The sequence below is a fragment of the Podarcis melisellensis genome (assembly GCF_964234715.1).
Source record: "Podarcis melisellensis genome assembly, chromosome: 9".
NCBI lineage: Eukaryota > Metazoa > Chordata > Lepidosauria > Squamata > Lacertidae > Podarcis > Podarcis melisellensis.
Genome location: NC_138541.1, coordinates 27,477,149 through 27,498,215, shown reverse-complemented (window position 1 = coordinate 27,498,215; position 21,067 = coordinate 27,477,149). Strand labels below are relative to the sequence as shown.

General features: G+C 38.1%; 1 protein-coding gene across 1 annotated transcript in view; it reads right to left on the bottom strand.

The window, feature by feature from the left end:
* LOC309377572 (bifunctional heparan sulfate N-deacetylase/N-sulfotransferase 3-like) overlaps positions 1 to 20,990 on the bottom strand; it is a 56,740-nt gene extending 35,750 nt beyond the window's left edge. Inside the window, exons 1-2 of the mRNA XM_081925048.1 lie at positions 20,833 to 20,990; positions 984 to 1,071 (exon numbers count right to left, since the gene is read on the bottom strand). Of these exons, the coding sequence (XP_081781174.1) occupies positions 984 to 1,071; positions 20,833 to 20,853 (109 nt within the window). The 5' untranslated portion in view covers positions 20,854 to 20,990. The remainder of the gene's footprint in view (positions 1 to 983; positions 1,072 to 20,832) is intronic.
* Between the last annotated feature and the right edge of the window lie 77 nt (positions 20,991 to 21,067).

The following is a 21,067-nucleotide window of genomic DNA, read 5'->3' as shown; positions in this document are numbered from 1 at the left end:
TGCAGTACATTGTTTATTGCTTTCATTTTATGGATCAATGGTCTCGTTAGAGAGTAAAATTCATGTTAAACTGCTGTTTTAGAGGTTGTTTTTAAAAGTTTGGAATGGATTAATCCATTTTGCATTACTTTCTATGGGAAAGCGCACCTTGGTTTTGGAAAGGACTTCCGGAATGGATTAAGTTTGAGAACCAAGGTACCATTGTAATTATTATTACAGTGCAATCCTATGAATGGAGATGTAAATCCAAATGAGTTCTATTGGGACTTAAACCCAAGTGTGTACTAGGATTGCAGCTTAAAGCTGGTTGATGGCAAGTGCTGATAAGTGGTTTACAGTTTAATGCACTTTACAAATTTGACTGGGTTTAACATGGAATCTCCCAGTCTATCGCTACACAGTTGCATCAATTTGCATAACACTTGTGATTCTATTCAGCAAAGTATTACATAATGTCAAGGAAAACAGCTTTATCCATTTGTGTTGAACTTGCATACCAGGTCAAACTTCAGCATCTTAATTAAGGCCAAGATTTTAAGAGACAGAAAGAAATTCTCAATAGCAGCTGTCCAGAATTTGGCTGATGAATCCCAAAATGATAGTTGGAGCTCATTAGCTAATTGCAAGAAACTTGTAGATGCATTCTGAGATAGTGGGATTGCTGCAGCACCAGAATGTCAGAGTTATGACATTACAGTGGATAAGACATCAGCCATACAAACTGATACAACACTGAAAATGTTTGGGATTTGAGTGCCAGACTAACTCACTTTGTAAAATTCACAACATAAGGAAGAGTTGATTGGTTTTCTAGTTTTATCCTCCTGAAGGAAGATTTTTTCTTCCCTCAGGCTCTGAGAGTTCTTCACTCTCATTTCATTTCGTTTTATAGCACAAAGCTGCAACACCAAAATCAATTTCAGCTCCATGCACTGCAAAGACACAAAATGATTGAGACCAATTTTGCTGGTTTCCTCCCTTACCTGTGTGGTAAAATTTCCCTGAAAATCCCAGGTTGAAAGTGAAATTTGCAATTTGAGCTCTCAGAAGGTTCTGAGTATCAAGCAGAGCCTGAAACAGATATAAATTAAAAATTCATCAGGTACATACATAATCATGTTATTTATGCAGAAGTTGCCCTTTTATTTCTTCTAACAGGCATACACAGTCATTTCTCTCAGAGCAACAAGAGCAATGTTCTTTTACCCTTGTTGCAGCCCAAACAGCTTGATAATTATACAAAGCCAATTGTAAGAATATAAGGAGGACCTTTTCTATAAGAAGGATACTATTAGTCATCTGGATCACAGCCTCATATGTTTTGTGTAAAAGGAGAATATTATGCTAAAATATGCACAAAAAGCTTATTCTGCAACTACTTGAATCTAATCTACAGTCTCACTTGGCCATTTTGGAAGCCATTTATTTTAGCTGTCAGCATAAACAGTAGTACATGAATTTAATGCATGCTGAAGTACATGGATTGGTACAGTTAATCAGGAATGCAAAGGTTGGGGGCAGATAAACCTTGGCAAAACAGGAATTCAGCAAGTTTATTCAGATTCAGGCCTTCTGAATTTGCAGCAGCTTTTGATATAAAATACATTTGCTGACTCCTTTGTAATCTTGCTCCTAGACAGCAGGTGTTCCCACTAGACTAGACTAGACAGTCCAAAAAACAGTCTTAGCAGCACAATTCTATTCATGTCTACTAGGGAGTAAGTTCAAATGAGTTCAGTGAAGCTTACATCCAGGTAAGTGGATATAGGATTGCAAACTAAATCTGCCCAATGTAAAACACATTGAAATAGTCAGTCCTTGAAGTGATAAGTGCATTCAGTTACCGGTAGGTACTTTTCTTCCAGAAAAAGGGGCAGGTCAAGTCAGATCTAACTGATTAAATGTTCTCTGATTTACAGACACTTCTTGAACTTTCTCCAACAAAATTACTAACTTCCACACCTGATCAGGCTGAAAATGCCAGGTGTTTTTTTTTGGGGGGGGGCAGCTTTGGACAAAGTGTGCCCAAGCCCTCAGTGTAGCCTTCCTGGGCCAGAGTGCCTTTCAAGTGGTATTTCTCCTCAGAGAGCTTTGTTGCTGTTGTTTAGTCATTTAGTCGTGTCCGACTCTTCATGACCCCATGGACCAGAGCACGTCAGGCACTCCTGTCTTCCACTGCCTCCCGCAGTTTGGTCAAACTCATGCTGGTAGCTTCAAGAACACTGTCCAACCATCTTGTCCTCTGATGTCCCCTTCTCCTTGTGCCCTCCATCTTTCTCAACATCAGGGTCTTTCCCAGGGAGTCTTTTCTTCTCATGAGGTGGCCAAAGTATTGGAGCCTCGGCTTCACAATCTGTCCTTCCAGTGAGCACTCAGGGCTGATTTCCTTCAGAATGGATAGGTTTGATCTTCTTGCAGTCCATGGGACTCTCAAGAGTCTCCTCCAACACCATAATTCAAAAGCATCAATTCTTCAGTGATCAGCCTTCTTTATGGTCCAGCTCTCACTTCCATACATCACGACTGGGAAAACCATAGCTTTAACTATTCGGACCTTTGTTGGCAATATGATGTCTCTGCTTTTTTGCTTTTTCAGAGAGCTTACTGTGTGGTAAAAACAGGAATGAGAAAGGCCACTAACCAGGCCATTTCTTCAAGGGAAATAAATTTTGCCAGCCATGAGGCAGACTAACACAATAGTCTCAGTCATGCAACTCACTGAGACCAAACAGACTATAACAATTACGTCAGATTCAGCCCTGCTTACTGGACTCATGACTGAGCAAGAATTTTAACCCTGACTCCCAGTTTGAAGACCCAACGCTCTAGTTGAGACAGTTGTTTGTTAGGCTTCAGCATGGACTTTGCAATTTGCAGTAAACTTTGAAGGTTATGCAGATTTTAAACCACATGATCCTCGCCAAAATCAATAAGGGTCATGATGCTGATAAAACCCTGTGTGTCTCTTTGAAAATATAACCCCTGTTTTGTAGTTAATTATTAAATATATGACAATGCAGTTACATAGGCAATTCCCTTCACAATCTGATTTTTTTTTTTTAGTGGTATCTGGCAAGACTTCTATGTGAACTTTTAAATGCCTGCTGAAAACATTTCTATTCAGGCCTATGCAGGCAATTAAGAGTACATCCCCACTATCAATGTTTGCTTGTTTTTTTATTTTATTTTTTGCTTTTAACTTGTTTTTAACGTGTTATGTGAGTTATTGTCTAGTTTTATGCTTTTATATTGTTGTAAACCACTGTGATATATTTTTGTGATACAGTGATATATAAATATTTTTTTATGAATAGAGACCTTAATTTTCTCTCTCTCCATTGTGCAATGTGCATTGTGCTTTTATACCCCATTTATAATTTGATTTATTTTGATTCATTTATAGAAACATTTGTATACCACTGTGTGATAAAAAACATATCAAAGCAGATTACAGCAATGAAAACATAAAACCATTTCAATAAGAACAAGTTAAAAAGTTAAAACCAGATCTCAATTAACCATTGTGGAAGGATGCATTCTTGTAATTCTATTTCCTTCACTCCTGATTTTTTCTTGTTCTTTAGACAATTATCAAAAACTCCCATGTGTTGAACTTATTTTGTTGTTATTGCTTGTCTTTCTCTTTGTATATACTTTGTTTTTGTTGCTCAATAAGATATTATTTTTTTTAAAAAAAAAATGTAACAGAATGGTAAAAGAAACAGACAGAAGCACCAACGTAGAAGGCTGTTGCTATCCTGTGAACTATTTTCAAGACAAACAAGCTGAGCTCACATTTGGTTGTCATACCTATTATTATTTTATGGGTAACTTGACATTTTACTTGTCATTTACGTTCTAAAAGAAAAATGTTAAAACACATGAAAAATATATAGCAACAGATGGCTTGGGCTATGTGTGTGTATATGTGTGTGTAAATTTCAGAGTGTGTGTGGGTATGCTTTCATGGGGGCAGAGTCTATATTTTCATTTCTAAATGCTATTTTGTATACTAAAGATAAGTTGTTGAAAGGTTTTCTCTACTTTTTATGTTTGCTTTTATAAACTGTTCTTCTGAGTATTTGTATTAATAGAACTATATAAACATATTGGTGCATGCTTCATAGCTTACTCACTGATAGAAATTTATTTAGACATATTCAGCTATTGTGCAAGAATTATGTAAGAAAAATAAACCACAACTGAGGTAGTATCAGTTAAGGAAAGAGAAATTGACAGATAAGAAGAAAACTGGTTAAAAGCCAGCTTCACATTTTTCAGTAATTTAATGGAGGCTGCAAACAGTTTATAAAACACATAGGTAGGATACTTTTTTTTTTTTGGCAGTTTTCAATCAAATGATACATTATGACAAAGAGGGAAATAACCTGAAAAAAACCTGCAGATTTCAGTAAACCCCTATACATATCCATTCATAAATCAATCCCATGATTTTCAGTGAGAGAAACGGGTACAGGATTGCAGCTTTTGTCTAAATGCATTCAGATTTCCATTTAAAACTGAGAGAACAAAAAGTATTGACACTGCCTTTTATTTTATTTTTACACAAGCAGCAAAACATGCTTTTGTATTGCTGATCACACAGTGGCCTAAGGGAAACCATTAGTTCAAAATCCTGTTCTCTATTAAGATGATAGGAATTACCAGCAGTTTGGAAACCCTTTGCTGAGTTTTAATGTTTTAAGATGTGATGTACAATATTTGTATGCTGATTTATGACAAATCACATAATAAATAAGTTGTATTTAAAGGAGCAAAAGAAATGCATGTTTCTGGAGAAAAGGAATGGGCTAAGCCAACTGCAGAAAATCCTGAGAAATTTCTGCCAATCATCTGCCAGTCCCCAAGAGCTACTGCTCAGCTCACATAGAAAAAGAGGTGGATTCTCAAATGAGTGGAAAAAACAGTTAAGCTAGAAATGGTTAAGGATGCTGTCCCACCAATTCCACTTCTGATTGAGGCCCTCATGGTTGCTTGTCATTAAAATGAAAACAAAACACTGGAAATGTTAGCCTGTGGAATGTCTTGTTTAGCCCTGAATGAGCTTCATGGCACACGTATTCACTGGTACACTTCAGATAAATTAACAACTTGGTTGAACGCATATGGAAATTTTCATCAAGGTACATCTAGTATAGTGAGCCCAAAACAAAATTTGAGAATATTAGATTCAATATTTTTCCAGGATTGAAGGACTTGCCAGTTGTAATTCTTAGGTAGAATTGTCCTACATAGTATAATTACCATATATTGCTGCTTGTATCCCAATCTCTAACCTCCATGGGGTCCAGGGTTTACTCAGTGTTTGGTTTCCATGGAATGAAAGTTGTTGGAGACTTTGATGTCATGATGGTTTAATTTAGACATATAAACAACCTGAACAGGCTGTTTGGACAGGCTCACAGCATTAACATTCCAACAGATCTTGTTTACCAATTACATTTCAAGGGTGTTCCCCAAAGCCATAGCTTTGGTCTCAGCACACAGAATACGTCTACCTTTTGTGTCTCCTTTGCTTCCTTCCACCTTAAGCCCAGGCTAAGGCTAGCTCTCTCACCCCTTGTTCTCCTACCACTAGGATGACATGGCATCCAGCCAGGTTAAGGGAGGAAGAGGCTTATCCTCTTCTGAAATAACATTATCATCTAATTGTCTCTAGGGCAACATGGCTCAGTATTTAGTAATGCAGATGTGGGTGATTACAGGCCCAGCTAGGGCCATTATTTTAACAAAGAGATTAGTTTGACCAGTTTAGTAGGTTCTACAACCTTGCAGATACAGAATCTGTCTTTGTTGGGACCTATAGGCACCATTCAAACAAAACCTCAATCCTACAACAATACCTTTTATTCACTAAGTGTCCAAACCTTCAAACTGTGCAGTCAACTTATAAAATTTATGGTCCTCTACAGAAATCTATGGTCCTCTACAGAAATCTACGGGACACAGGTGGCGCTGTGGGTTAAAGCCTCAGCGCCTAGGACTTGCTGATCGAAAGGTCGGCGGTTCGAATCCCTGCTGCGGGGTGCGCTCCCGCTGCTCGGTCCCAGCGCCTGCCAACCTAGCAGTTTGAAAGCGCCTCCGGGTGCAAGTAGATAAATAGGGACCGCTTACCAGCGGGAAGGTAAACGGCGTTTCCGTGTGCAGCTCTGGCTCGCCAGAGCAGCGATGTCACACTGGCCATGTGACCCGGAAGTGTCTTCGGACAGCGCTGGCCCCTGGCCTCTTAAGTGAGATGGGCGCACAACCCCAGAGTCTGTCAAGACTGGCCCGTACGGGCAGGGGTACCTTTACCTTTACCTTACAGAAATCTACCACCAACAACCTTTAAAAAAATGACAGCAAACAACAAAATCCTGAGTGTGCTATCTTCTTAAGAAATGGTTTGTGGAAATATTTCAAGCTACTGTACCCAATGTTCCTAACAGCTCCTAATTAAACATTTACTCACTTTAAAAGTTCCTTTATGGCTTCCCAGAGAGATACGAAACAGGTTACAGGAGTGTTTTCATTGTCAGACAAAATTGTACAAACAGTGATTATATTTTTCCTCTATTAATTCTCTTAATCTGTATTTAATTTAGATACTTACTGGAAACTGTCCATTTTAAAGCCATCTGCTGCAACACAATCATATCCCTGTTTACTTAAAAGCAAGTAAAATGATTTCAGTAGGCACTACATGCAAGCACATTTAGTATTGCAGACTTCATGTTCATTTTTAAATGCTTGTTAAAGCTCTTTAGAACTAGCTTTTATATGCATTTTAACTGCTTTTTAAATGACTTTTTATTTTCCAACAATGGATTAACTGCTTCCAGATAAACTGTTACAAATGTTTTAACAGCTGTTTGCCAGCATAAGTAGCCTAAGACACTAGGCTCATTTGCACCTACCACTTTTAATGGATCACTTCTAAGACCTGGTTCATACATAGAGCAATCCACATGGGGTGGCAGCTCATAATACAAGCACAATAGCAGAGTTTTATATGGGAAATAATTTGTTTTAATGTCACAGGATTTGGGCAAATTTTAACCATTTTTTACTTCACCTATGTTCATGAAGTTAACATTTGTTTCAATTGCACATCATTACGGACACATAGCTTGTCATATGATGCTATCACTACCATGGTTGCATTCTTGACAGCCAACCTACGCCATTTATCTCTGCCTATTCCTCCCCTCCCCACATGGAATACGTATGAGGATGTTGGGCTGGTTCCAGACACATTAAGAGCAGTATATCCACTGAAATCAATGGGAGTTAAGTTAGTAATGAATAACTTAAATCCCAATGATTTTAATGTGCCTACTCTAACCATGGCTAAGTCTAAATCCAAACTGGTAACTTTAAATTTCCCTAGGAACTAGGCTACTAAAAGGAGGTAGGGCTTTGGCATTAAATAACTACCAAGGCTGGTTTTTTAAAATAGTTAGGTATGATCATGTTAGAGATTTCATTCAAATGTTACCTTTGTGACATGGCTGCTATCTCCTCAATGTTTGAAGTTCTACATTACATGGGTATCGTACTTGTAATGTTAATGGTCTCAGTGGATGCTGATATAATTAGTACCCATGGGAACTCAGTGACAAATACAAAGCTGCAAATATTGTTTTGACTGACAACTAGTACATGCCTAGGACCAGAGCTTTTTATTTGAAAGTACTCAATGGAACTGAGTATTGTCAGCCATGACAGCCATTATGTACTGGCACCCATGGGACTTCTATCAAGATATGAGAACCAGCACCTCATTTAAAAACAACAACCCAAAAAGGCTCTGCTTAGAGCCATTTATTAACAGGCTTTAAGAAAAGGGCCTCCTACACTCTGCATCATTAACCAGCAGACCAGGTATGGAACACTGTTCTGTTGTTCTAACTGTAGACTTCTTAATGCAGAGGCTACACCAGAAGATGTCACTGTTGTTAGAGATCCAGACTGAACCTGCCTTAGCTCTTCCTTATGTTTCTGTCTTTCATCTGGATTTCCTTCCACTTGCCTTAATTTTTTTATCTGGTTTTCAGAGCCCATTCCAACAAGGTAATGGTTTCATCAGAAACTGAAGACCTTTGCCAGCTGGCTAAATTTCCTAGCTCTGGCACCAAGCTTGGCCCTTGTAAGCAAAGAAACTTGAACACAACCATTCCACAAATATTAAGGGCTTTGATGTGCTGGCTCAGTTGCTTAGAGGGTGCTGATAATGTCAAGGTTGTGGGTTCAATCGCTGTATGAGCCAGCTGCATATTCCTGCATTGTAGGGGGTTGGGCTAGAGCCCCCTCCAAATCTACAATTCTATGATTCTTTGAATCCAATCACTCAAAGTTTAAAGCATGGTAAATCAATACACCAGCACAGAACTTAAAATACTATAGCATGGCTTACAGATTTTTGTTTGCATTATTTCCAAAGGATGTTGCAGAGAAAACTAGAGTCTCAGAACTGATATTTTATGACCTGCTGTCCAAACCATAAAACATTTCAAGCAGTCAAAATTTCAATTGCTTTTTATAGCACAGAGATATCATTAGAAAAACAAACAACAGCGGCTACAGCAGGAAAAAGCCCATCACTTGCTACTTGAGAAACTCAGGTTTATATTCTCAGGTGCAACAATGTATAATTTAGACAGCTTAAAAAGAATATCACCACACACTGCATAATTGAAAACCTGGCTACACTCTAATAAAAAAGTTTTTGGTCTTGGTTTTCCTTTCCCACAAATAATATAGGAACTAGCATTCCTTGTTACTTTCTTATATCAAACAAACACAACCACACTCAAACCCACACAGACCCTGTAATGCACAGTACTGTATTGGGCTACATAACCCTGAAAACCATGCAAACCCACTCTCCATAGTGTGGGAAAGAGGTAACCAAAGAGTAGGGCCATATCAGTTTCATTTTTCCAACACGGACAAGCAGCAGCAGTGATAAATCTTCACAAGTGGTTCATTATAAAGTTCTTTCCTGTGAGCTGATGTCACATAATGGCTAGTGTGAAGGATGGGCAAGCTAAGAAATAGGAAGGACCTGGGTATGAGCTTTGCCTCCAATATTAAATCACCAGGTAGCAAGACTCTCTTAGGAAAATTCCCACCCATCACAACTGACAAAGTGGGAGCTATTGGGCTGTCTGTATCAACATGCACCTTGTGCATAGTCTGGTTTATTAAGCCACGTTTCTTTGCTCACTGTTTCAAATGAGTACAGCCAATGTATGTGAAGTTCTGATGAAAAAATATGAAAAGACAACTATCAGTACTTATCAATGAAATTCTGAAGAATGACTCTAGCTCAGTAGTAGAGTGCATATTTTGCATGGAAAAGATCCCAGGTTCAATCTCTCACATCTCCTATTTTAGATTCAGGTAGGTAGCCATGTTGGTCTGACACAGTCAAAAAATAAAAATAAAAATTGTCCAGTAGCACCTTAGAGACCAACTAAATTGGTTCTGGGTATAAGCTTTTGTGTGTATGGACACGAAAGCTTATACCCAGAACCAACTTAGTTGGTCTCTAAAATGCTAATGGACATTTTTTTTTTTAAAAAAAGTATTTATCTCCTATTTTGTTATCCTAAGAAGCTTGCTAGGGATATGGGTGGCACTGTGGGTTAAACCACAGATCCTAGGACTTGCCGATCAGAAGGTCGGCAGTTCGAATCCCCACAACAGGGTGAGCTCCCGTTGCTTGGTCCCTGCTCCTGCCAACCTAGCAGTTCGAAAGCACGTCAAAGTGCAAGTAGATAAATAGGTACTGCTCCGGCGGGAAGGTAAACAGCGTTTCCATGCGCTGCTCTGGTTCGCCAGAAGCGGCTTAGTCATGCTGGCCACATGACCCGGAAGCTGTACGCCGGATCCCTCAGCCAGTAAAGCGAGATGAGCACCACAACCCCAGAGTCGGTCACGACTGGACCTAATGGTCAGGGGTCCCTTTACCTTTTCAAGAAGCTTGCTACTCACAAACAAGTAATGCATTCCAAATTCCATATAAATTTCAATACATTTGTAGCCATTTTTAGAACTGCACATGCTCTAGATAAAATAAATGATAAGAAAGAAGTTTTGTGCAGACTTTAAAATAGAATGTGAAGGTAGGAAAGTTGCTATTTGCTTATTTTTGTTTTGTTTCCTTATTAGAAACAGGACATATTAATACACCAAAACATGATGTTTCACATGTACATTAGATATAAATGAAGCTACTCTGTAACTTACACCAGCTTTGTAAATGGACACAGGAGATAGGCAAGGGAAAATGGAATTTTTTTTTTTTGTTATAAATTGGAATTATTTAAAACAGTTAATAATAGTAAAAAAGAAAAGGAGAAAAAGGACTGCTTCTGTCAGTCAGAGGAGACAACACTGGCCTAGCTCCTTAAAAGGCATCTTCATATGGCTTTAGCTCTATGCAAGGCTTGCAAAAAGAAAAGAAAAACGTGATAGGGAGAATATTCTGCTGGAAAATACGGATAATACCTTGGTCAGCTGCAGTGACTAAAACCAAACGAAAACTGAATTGCTACACTGCAATGTTAGTGTCTCACGAGTCAGCACCTCAAAAAGTCATATCATGCTACCTCACACCTCAGGCCATCAATCTATCCAGTCTAGCAGTGTATAGTTTGACTGACAGAAACTCTCCAAATACTCAGAAAGGTCCCCCCCCAACCCCCCCCCCAGACCTGTTATTCAAGATTCTCTTAACTGGAAGTGCCAGGGATTGAACCTTCCTGCTAAACTGAAAGCTGTGATCTTAATCCCAATAACGACAAAAAAGAGCTATATGGAAGCCTTAGCTAAAATCTATGTCGTTTTGCACAACCACCACCTCTGAAGTTCAGCTACTGTTCTATAGCATACCTGCATTAGAATTCTGATAGCTGTATGCCTTTGTACACCTGACCATTATTTAACATCTGACCTGTTCCAAATGATCAGCAGGTATGGGTTGGCCCATTGTATGTGCACAGCAGCAGTCTATGTACAAGAATAACATTTATAGGACAGTATATAGGTCTTTTATGCAATATACGCAACCATGTTTGAGGGTAGGTATACATTTTCAGAGGCCAGTGTGGGGCTGTCACCATGTTTAGATCAGCCCTTGATATTGAAACTCCTGAACCTTTTTTGAGAACATTATATGGAAAGGGGGCTCGTATACAAATGCTGTTTTGTGCTATACATTTGGTTTCAAGCTGGAGGCAATTCTTTTATCTCCAAAGAAAGAGAAGAAAACAAAGATGGTGGGAAAGAGAAAAACAAAACAAAGTAGTAGCAGTAGGAACAATCCTTTTGAAGTGTTCAACAATAGACATTTTATTTGAAACCCTCCAGGGGCTTGGGCACAAGGTGGCAACCCTATTCCCCCCCCCTTTATTTTGAATTGATTTTTTAACCGTGATCTTCAAGAATCAGTCACATAGTGTTAATTAATTTTTTTACAGGTGACATATAGAGGTGGAATAACATTTTCTACTAATCTATTTGGAAAAGGTGGCCAAATCAGCCACATCAACTTTCACATTGTTCTTTTTGATCTTTGTAGATAGCGAAAAGAAAGCCAAAGTTGGTTTTTTACAGCTCCATTATATTCATCTTTCATTTTAATTCCCAGGAGACCAGCCCTACCATTTAACAAACCTGAGACGATACCAGCTAAGGGCACTTCTAGATGTCCTGGTTATTGAGCATTCATTCTGATTGCTCAATTGCAAGGAGGTTAGACATTGTTGTGTCAAAGCAAGAGTTACCGCACACTTTCCAAAGCATTCTCCAATCACATTCTTAACACAAAAGTATCATTTTGACGTGACTGGGTTTGTTGCTCAAGACCTCCTAATCAACTATAATTGCACAACCTGAAATTGCTGGTATGTGATTGAATCCCACCAGAAATTAGAGACAGTCTGGAACCACCTTAGGAGCACTTTCAGCATTTGACAAAAGACATTTGTTACTGACCCAACTAGGAATGTTCTCTTAAAGCTTCCCATTCTTTTGGGGTTGTATGTAATATGGAAGAGTCTAGAATGCTGATTATGGTTGCAATTTTATACACACTTACCTGGGAGTGTCCCATAGGATATAATAGGACTTCTGAGCAAACATGTACAGGATTGCACTGCAAAACAGCCAATTTAGGACTCATTTGTAGAGATGCAGCATTCTAGGATGCAGGCAGGGAGGTATTACAGAAATAACCCCGGAGGAATCTTGCCACCCCATCGGCATTTACCGTAATTTAGGGAGAAAGGATGGTGTCTGACAAGGTTGCTGGATTTGATATCAGGCTCAGAAATCATTATATTTCCCAACTTTTAGAAACAAGGTGTCTAGTCTTGAAGGAGTGCCACCCATCACTATGCTGGACACATTTTGAGTGAGGAACATGAGATGAATTGTTTGCACTACTCCTGCATTTTAGTTTGAGTAACAGCTTGCCAAGTGAGGTTTCGTGCAGTGTCTTGGAATTAGGTGTGTGATTTAGAACTCTAGAAATTACAGGACCACTCAGTTTTCTGGCCAGTTCTCTGGTCCAAACCCATCAACAGCAAATAGAGCTGGAGAAAAAAAATCAATGCACAGATTGCCTAATCTTTAGAAACCTAGAAAAAACTATTTTGTAGCAGCACCACAAATATATATATAGATAGATAGGGGGGGGGATGGGAAGAGGAGAAGCAAAATATATTTTGATAGTTAAGAGACTGAGCTATGAATCAGAAAGTCCATAGTTAGAATGGTCTAATTATTAGCATGTCACACTAAGATGGTATAGCACAAACATATGAGTGTGGAGGCTCTGGGAAAGGAGACTGAAGCCACTTCACTTCTCACCAATCATTTTGCTGTTGCACCTTACTGAGCTCACCCATGATTTGGGTTAGTGTGTCATCCACACCACAATGTTTAGGCCATAAAGGTTTGTCCTGTGGTTACAGTTCATGGTTGGTTTGGCATGACAGGAAAATGACTAGGGAAGAGCAAAAGCCGTCACATGGCCTCTACAGGAGCCTACAAATTCCTGCTAAGCCATGGTTAAATAGACATTTCATTGAAATTTGAGTGAAAAATCTACAATGGAACAACTTTGTGATTACAAAACACTGCAAGCAAAGATAGATATATTCTTTTAAAAAAGAAAGACATGCTCCCATAATCTGATGGAAATCTAATAAATATATATGAACATGAAAGTAAGTTTCCAATGAACCATGTGCACTGAATTGAACATGATTTAAATTGTATTAGAACTGCATAGGCAGTCATTTTCTGCTGGGGTCTCTTACTGCTACGTGTTTATCACTGAAAACCATGTGCCCAAAAAGTCAGCAAAAAGGAGCTGCAACTTCATATTAAAATAAGGAAGGATGTGAACTAAAATGATACCTACTCCTTGTCTTTGTTTGCTGATAGGAAATTTTGCTAGTGCACATGATTCTGCACAAACCGTTCTAAGTTGAGACATTCCTTCATCACCCTAGAATGTTCAGTTCACATTGAGTTCATGAAAACATTGTACCCTGACCGGTTCTTAATGCATAGTTGATCACATCTACGGAACGTGATTGTTATGTACTTTTAAGTCTCGTTAGATCAATCACTAGTAATTGTTTAAGTCTTGCTATATTAATCACTAGTTATCATTTAATTAGGAGGTTTTCATGCCTGTCTAGTTCTGTGCTCCCTTTCCCAGCCTTTAATCTATTGGTGATTAATGCCTATATGCAACCCTTGCTTTGTACTTGTGTTAACCAATCAGCAACAAGCACATATGTGGCAATGCTGTAATATTCAATAAAAGGGACTCCCCGAGACATGCTCGGGAGATGCCTCCCATATGATGCTCATTACTCGTCTGTCGTTTATTTCAACCCAACAGTTTGCCCTGGCAACACAATTACTAGAGCTACTATGCTCATTCACATGAGCGTCCACATATACTGGAGTGTAGAATCAATGGCCCTCCAGATGTTGCTGCACTACAACTTCTATCTCCTGATGTACACCATTACAAGCCAGCAAATGTCCTTCAATAGTTTGTCTTGCCCAGTTGTCGTCACTATGCAATACATCTCAGACATTAAAAACGTATAATGAAGGCAGTAGGGTAGCATATCAATTTCCTTGAATGCTCCACCTCTTATCTTAGAATTGCTGTATGTAGACAAATTTCAGAATTAAAGCATGAAGCTGCAAAAAGTGAACTCCTTAATGACTTTGATTATGCTCCTTAGGGCTCAAGTATGAGTGCTTCTTGCAGTACATGAAGAATATTCCACCTCATGTTAAGTTGCATGTTGTATTCACAGAGATTAAAGACAGAAAACCATCCATTCTTTTCACATTTGATTCCTTTTTTTTTTTACTCATTAGGCATGACACAAGGCATTTCCTTGATCTATCAACTCAAATATCCTGTTTTAATTACTGTGTTATTTTTAAGCAGAATTGTTTTATTGCGTATTTTAGTTATTTACTTTTACATTTTAATCTTTTAATGGGACTGCTTTACTGTTTCCAAACAAACATTCCAAACATTTATATACTGATTTTCCAATTCAGGCAACCTGTACAATACTACTACAATGAAAACATCAACTATTAGGGCAGAGGTTAAACTAGGTGGCTGGACTAAAATGGGACATTTTAACTGTAGATTTTTAAAATTTTAAAGCTTATGTAATTGGTTTTTATACTTGCAAGCCACTTAGAAACCAACTTTGGAATTAAGTGATGTAATTACTGTGTTATTTTTAAGCAGAATTGTTTTATTGCGTATTTTAGTTATTTACTTTTACATTTTAATCTTTTAATGGGACTGCTTTACTGTTTCCAAACAAACATTCCAAACATTTATATACTGATTTTCCAATTCAGGCAACCTGTACAATACTACTACAATGAAAACATCAACTATTAGGGCAGAGGTTAAACTAGGTGGCTGGACTAAAATGGGACATTTTAACTGTAGATTTTTAAAATTTTAAAGCTTATGTAATTGGTTTTTATACTTGCAAGCCACTTAGAAACCAACTTTGGAATTAAGTGATGTATATGTATGTTATATATATATATATAAGAACTTTTGATAATCTGTCTTATAAAGACAAGACATTCTTACTTTGGTTCTATGCTGCAATATGATATTTAAGCACCAGAGCACTTCAGATTGTCACAGCTAAAATAAGCCATTTCATAGACTTTGGCAAAACAGGACAAAGCACATTTTCAATGTATTATGCTTCATGTATGGTATTTCTATCTGTAAATTTCAGAATAAATTACTAGTTTTAGGAAACATGTGGATGCTACCAACTCCCACCCCTGGGAGTAATTTTGCAAGCCTTGTTGAACTGCATTTTGTTCAAATCTGCTATGAGTTTTAAGCAAGCAGAAATCTCCAAATTCACTTTGAAATGATGCTTTAGGTGAAAAATGGTGAAAATACTTAACTTTGATTCTGAAAGTATGTGTTTGCTCTTTTCTTGATGCTGCATGCTTTCCATTTTATTCATGGTTACATTTTTTCTGTAATTTTGTTATGGCCCATGGCTAATACAAATAAGATTTTTAGTTCTGATATTTCAGATGTGTGCTTCATGCCATCAAATCTGTCACTAGTGCCTAAGGTCACTAAGTGAAATTCACTTATTTATTTTTCTTTATTTTAAAAAACAACAACACTATTTACTTTGACAGCTTTAAGAACTGGAATTATATTATCCATCCAAGCTCCCTAATTTGAAAGCCATGAACAAAAGGAAATATATATCATAGTGTTCTGCAAATCAGTTTCCAGTGTGAAAATTCTGAGAAAACTACCTGGACGATTCTCCAGCAGTGTCTGTACCTTACATACTACTCCATCAGTGATGCATTCAGTAAGCTTTTGGCATCTACCACTGTTGCCTGTTGCAACCAATGCTCATTGGTAAAAGACCCTACTCTGCCATTTCACCCCTTGCCTGTGTTCTTAAGTTCGCTGTTACGAAAGCTCCTACTACACTCTCATTATATTCATTTGTCAGGATGACACCCCCCCATCAGATGTATTTATTATTATTTTATTATTTATTACATTTCTATACCGCCCTTCACCCAAGGATCACAGGGCGGGTTGTATCCCCCGTCCCTGCATATGCTCTTTTGGCACTGGCTTCTTCTTCTTTTTCAGCAGCACGTTAAGCTCATGAGTGGTACTGGAAACACCTTGGACCAAAGGTGGATCTACACACTGGGGGAAAAAAAGCTATAAATAATTCATAAATTAAAGAAATTTAAAGGGGGAAAAACCCCTATGTAAAATTGCATAGAAAGGTTTTGTGCTCTACAACACCATCTAGTGTTGCATGTTTATAAAGCATTCAAAACACTTTCTTGACTAATGTAGCTGAGTCCCAAGTCACCAGAATGTAACACCTCTCCTCCCACCCTGACTGCTAGCTCCCTACAATACTCATACAATGCCCCTGTGCTGTGCTATGATGTGAAGAACTCTCAGCTTGCATTAATGTGGAGGCAAACATCCTCCATAGTGGTATCTACCTTATGAAACTATCTTCCTATACCCTGAATGCAGCTGGAACCAACAGCAGTGTGCTTCCATTGCATTCATCCATTGTGTATTTGTGCCCAGGTCCAGGCAGTACCCGACTGTTGATGCTAGGTTTTGTTTTTGTTTTTACTTTAGTTCAATACTATACTGATATGTTTTATTGTGACTGCATTAGATTATTGTAACAAACCACTTTAGAATTTTTTTTCAAAAATGAAACGCTATCTAGAAATGCTTTTAGCTAAATAAAATATCATTAGTTGATGAAATCCACACGAGGCAGAAGATTTTGGGGTGCATTAAATGGCAGCTATTTTTTTCAATTATTTATGGTTTTAATATATTGAGTAATCTCTGACTGGAAACAACTAGAGGTGCATGCATGTTTATATGGGAACTGTGCCAAGAATTAGTGTGGCCTTGGTACACGGGTCTGTTGTTGCTGAATCTCAACATAGAAAGCTCATTGGATAAATCTGCCCTCGTCTATTACCCCTTTTCCCTTCCACCTTCCAAGATGCACCTGCATTAATTTGCCAGCCTGAAATGAGCAGCGCACAGGTGCGGAACATGTGCAACCTCCTTGTTCAGCACCTTCTTTTCAGTTGAGACATGCGATGCGTTGAGTAGAATAGCACAATCCAATATGATAGTATTCACACAAAAATATGCCTTTCGATAACAGATTTTCAACTGATTTACATTATCTTTACCTCATTCGCTCATTGTGTCATTGTGCTGCTGAGGACAACTCCTTCCATATCAATAGTAATGAAGATGCATTGCATCGGACACTGCTAACAACATCTTTAATGGAATGCATTAACTTTGAATAGATTACAGTTTAATGAGATGTTTTCTCCAGATTCTGTGTAACATAACAGCTATTTAAAGAGCTGTTTCTATTGCAGTTTTAGAATTCATCTCCATCCTGGAATTTAAGGCTTTTAAAATAAATATATAAAAAGACAGTGATAATAAGTTTTCTTTAAAGAGAATATGCTGTTGCACACCTTTAAGTTTTCCCCGAGCAACTGAAGAGAGAAGTTGCTTTTCCTGTGCCTACTACTACTTTTTTAAGTTTATCACTTTATTGAATTATTCATATCATAAACAAATGTTTACACACTAGGGCAATTCCCATACATCATGCTATACCACCATGCGAAAGCAACAGGTTTTCAAATGTTTTGGACTTTCATACCCAAGATTTGCAGAAAATGAAAGATTTGCCATTGGCATTAAATAGAATGGATTAAGAGCATACATCTTTAACTGTGTTTAAGAAATGAAAGTTACAGCTACATAATATACAGCTTTGACCATTTGTTGTTTTTCTTATATGTGTCTATCAAACTGCTTAAATACCCCTAACCTTTGAATTGCTAATTCAAAATGGTATTTTACAAAGCAATGTATTTAATTGTTGTTTTACAGTAAATTTAATGTTAGTTCAATTGAGTCTGCGATTACTAACCAAAAGGGTATCCAGAGTTAAAATGTTGCTCTTTCACACACTTTCTCCTTTGTATCTTACATTCTCAACTATTTAATGCACTTTCTGGTATTCTGAGCACACAAAGCCAAAGTAATAAATTGCTGATAGATTCTTGGACCATGTTGTTTGGGTTTTACAGGGTATTCTCTGGCCATCTGTTTTACCACCCAACTTCTCTTAATAAGGAAGAGGAAAAAGCTGAAGAGTAGAAAAATAGCTTTCTTCAAAGGTTACACCTCTGCACACAAATGAATACTTCATTTGGAATACAACGTAAGACATACAGAAATTAAACTCCATAAAATCCTATGATATCAATATAAAGGACACATTTCATATTATTATTATTATTATTATTATTATTATTATTATTATTTGTGTGTATATTTAGGATTGCAGTAATTAATCACAATTTGCATTACTAAACCAATTACATAATCATAATCATACTAATAATAATTTGTTATTTATACCCCGCCCATCTGGCTAGGTTTCCAAATGAATTTGCTGAAGGTGTTTACAGTGAGATTCCATGCTGGATGTAGCTGGTACGTTATCCAGAAGTCTCCCCCTTTCTAGCCAGGGACTGAGGTATTTGTTTATTCTAATAGTGTATTCAGAGGATGATACAACTTATATTTGGTCTAGGCAGTGGCATAGTGTGGGGGGTGCAGGGGGGGCTGGCTGCACCGGGCGCAACATCTGGGGGTTAGGGGGTGCAAATCCACGGGTTAGGGGGCGCAAATTACTTGCCTTGCCCCGGGTGCTGACAACCCACGCTACGCCACTGGGTCTAGGTAATCCTTTTATCAAGCATAGAACTTACATAACTACATAATGATTAACTCACTAACAAAGATGTTCCCAAAGACTGGATAGTTTGCATAATTGGGAATAATTCAGGGGCAGAGATACCACTAAATATGATTGGATTCCAATATATACCCAATAAGATATTATGGTGAATTTTCCTGTAGAATGGCTGCAAACCCCCACCTGGCACTGAAAAGGGCTTACTGGCATTCATCTAGGACATGGGTCATGATGTTCTGTAGCTAGTAACTCATTAAAAGAAGAGTACATAATGCACATGTTCTGTTTGTTTATTTTGCAAGAGCTGGTTCTGTCCACAGATCTCTTTGGGGTCAAACTGCCCTATGCAGAGTTTTGCTGTCTTCAAAACATTAAGTTCTGTACACAAAGAAAGTAGATGGCATAACTGAAGGAGAGAAGCAACATTGCTCCTGGAGAATATAGTCAGGGAAACAGAACTCAGGATGTGATTACTGAGACACATGGAGGCCCGATTCTCAGAAGCTTAATGCTCTTTGGCTGCTGTAACCATAAGGGCATCCATTTATTTCCTCCCATATAAACAAACAGTTGACATGTACACGTATGGGGAAAATCAACTCCTTTCTGAGCATGTTTTAGCAGCATTTCTGTTACAGTGGTACCTCGGATTAAGTACTTAATTCGTTCCGGAAGTCCGTTCTTAACGTGAAACTGTTCTTAACCTGAAGCACCACTTTAGCTAATGGGGCCTCCTGCTGCTGCCGCGCCGCCGAAGCACAATTTCTGTTCTCATCCTTAAGCAAAGTTCTTAACCTGCACTATTTCTGGGTTAGCAGAGTCTGTAACCTGAAGCGTATGTAACCCGAGGTACCACTGTATAAGTGTTCAGTTAAAAAGCAATGAGTTTGTCACTAAATAATTTGTCTCCGTTCTTCAAAAATGTGGAAACTGCACTGCATTTTACCTTTGCTGCAAATAAAAACCAGTGCTGCGGTAACTATTACTGCAGAGCATTTGAAAGAGAATGGGAAATGGTCAAGATAAAAAGGCAAAATTGCACCTATATAACAGCATGATGTGTGGGTTATCTGGTAATAGTTTAACAAACTTTCCTCAGTAGGGACTCCTTGACTGCAAACCACACCTTTCTTTGAAATAATGAGCAGGGCAAAGAGAAGAGCTCAGGAATATTTTGCCCCAGGCTATCTTATGGTTGAAATCAGTAACTAAGCTTGAGTTTTACCCAAACTTACATGGAAGCAAGCCTCATGCAAATCAATGAGACAAACTTCTTCATAGGCATGGCACTGGGTTGCATTGCAGACACTTTCAGGCTCACTTCATCAAATGATACTCTGGCACCCAACCTGAGCTAAAATACTGCTTACACAGTCTATTTTCATGAGCAATGCAACATGCAAAATACAAAACAATGCAGATTCACAGCTCTGCTTAAGCTCTCAGAACCTGAGATTCTTCTTTTCAGTCATATCATTTGCATTAATTGTCCACAACAACAGCAATAAATAAACAAATTCAAGATTGCTAACATCTTGTCAAAAGAAACTATGGCCAATGCAAGTTACCAAGACAAATAAACAGCAAGATTAGTCAGTCTCAAAGACCCTTTATTAACTATTAAATTGAATCGGATGCTAGTACTAGTCCAATCCACCCAAAAGTCGAAGTGCTTGATTTAAGTCATTTTAGTTCAGCGGAATGAAACCCATCTTGTAAATAAGTATTTCACCTGCTTTCTAGATTGGGCTGTCTAAGACAGCCATCCTGCTTGATTGCATACATGTGGTACAAGGGAGATAAAGCTAAAAGAGAGAGAGCACTCCAAAATAAAAGTAGTTCAATTTAAAAATCTCACTTTGCACCCAAAGTTTGAGTAATATCACTGTAGAATAGAAGGCCCCTTTTTTGCACACTTTACCTGAACATCATTGGCCTTCATCCTTGTTCCTTCCTTTCCAACAAATATGTCATCGATGTCAACAAGAATGTATCTATCCAAGGACAATGTAAGCCTCTTGCCAGTCAAGAATGAAATAGCATCTATAAATATGAGCTTGTGCAGCCAAAAGTTCAAATTGTTGCCAAAAAGAACACGTTGAATCCCATCATGAAGACCCAAGTCATGAACAACAGTTGCATGGAAAGAACTTTTA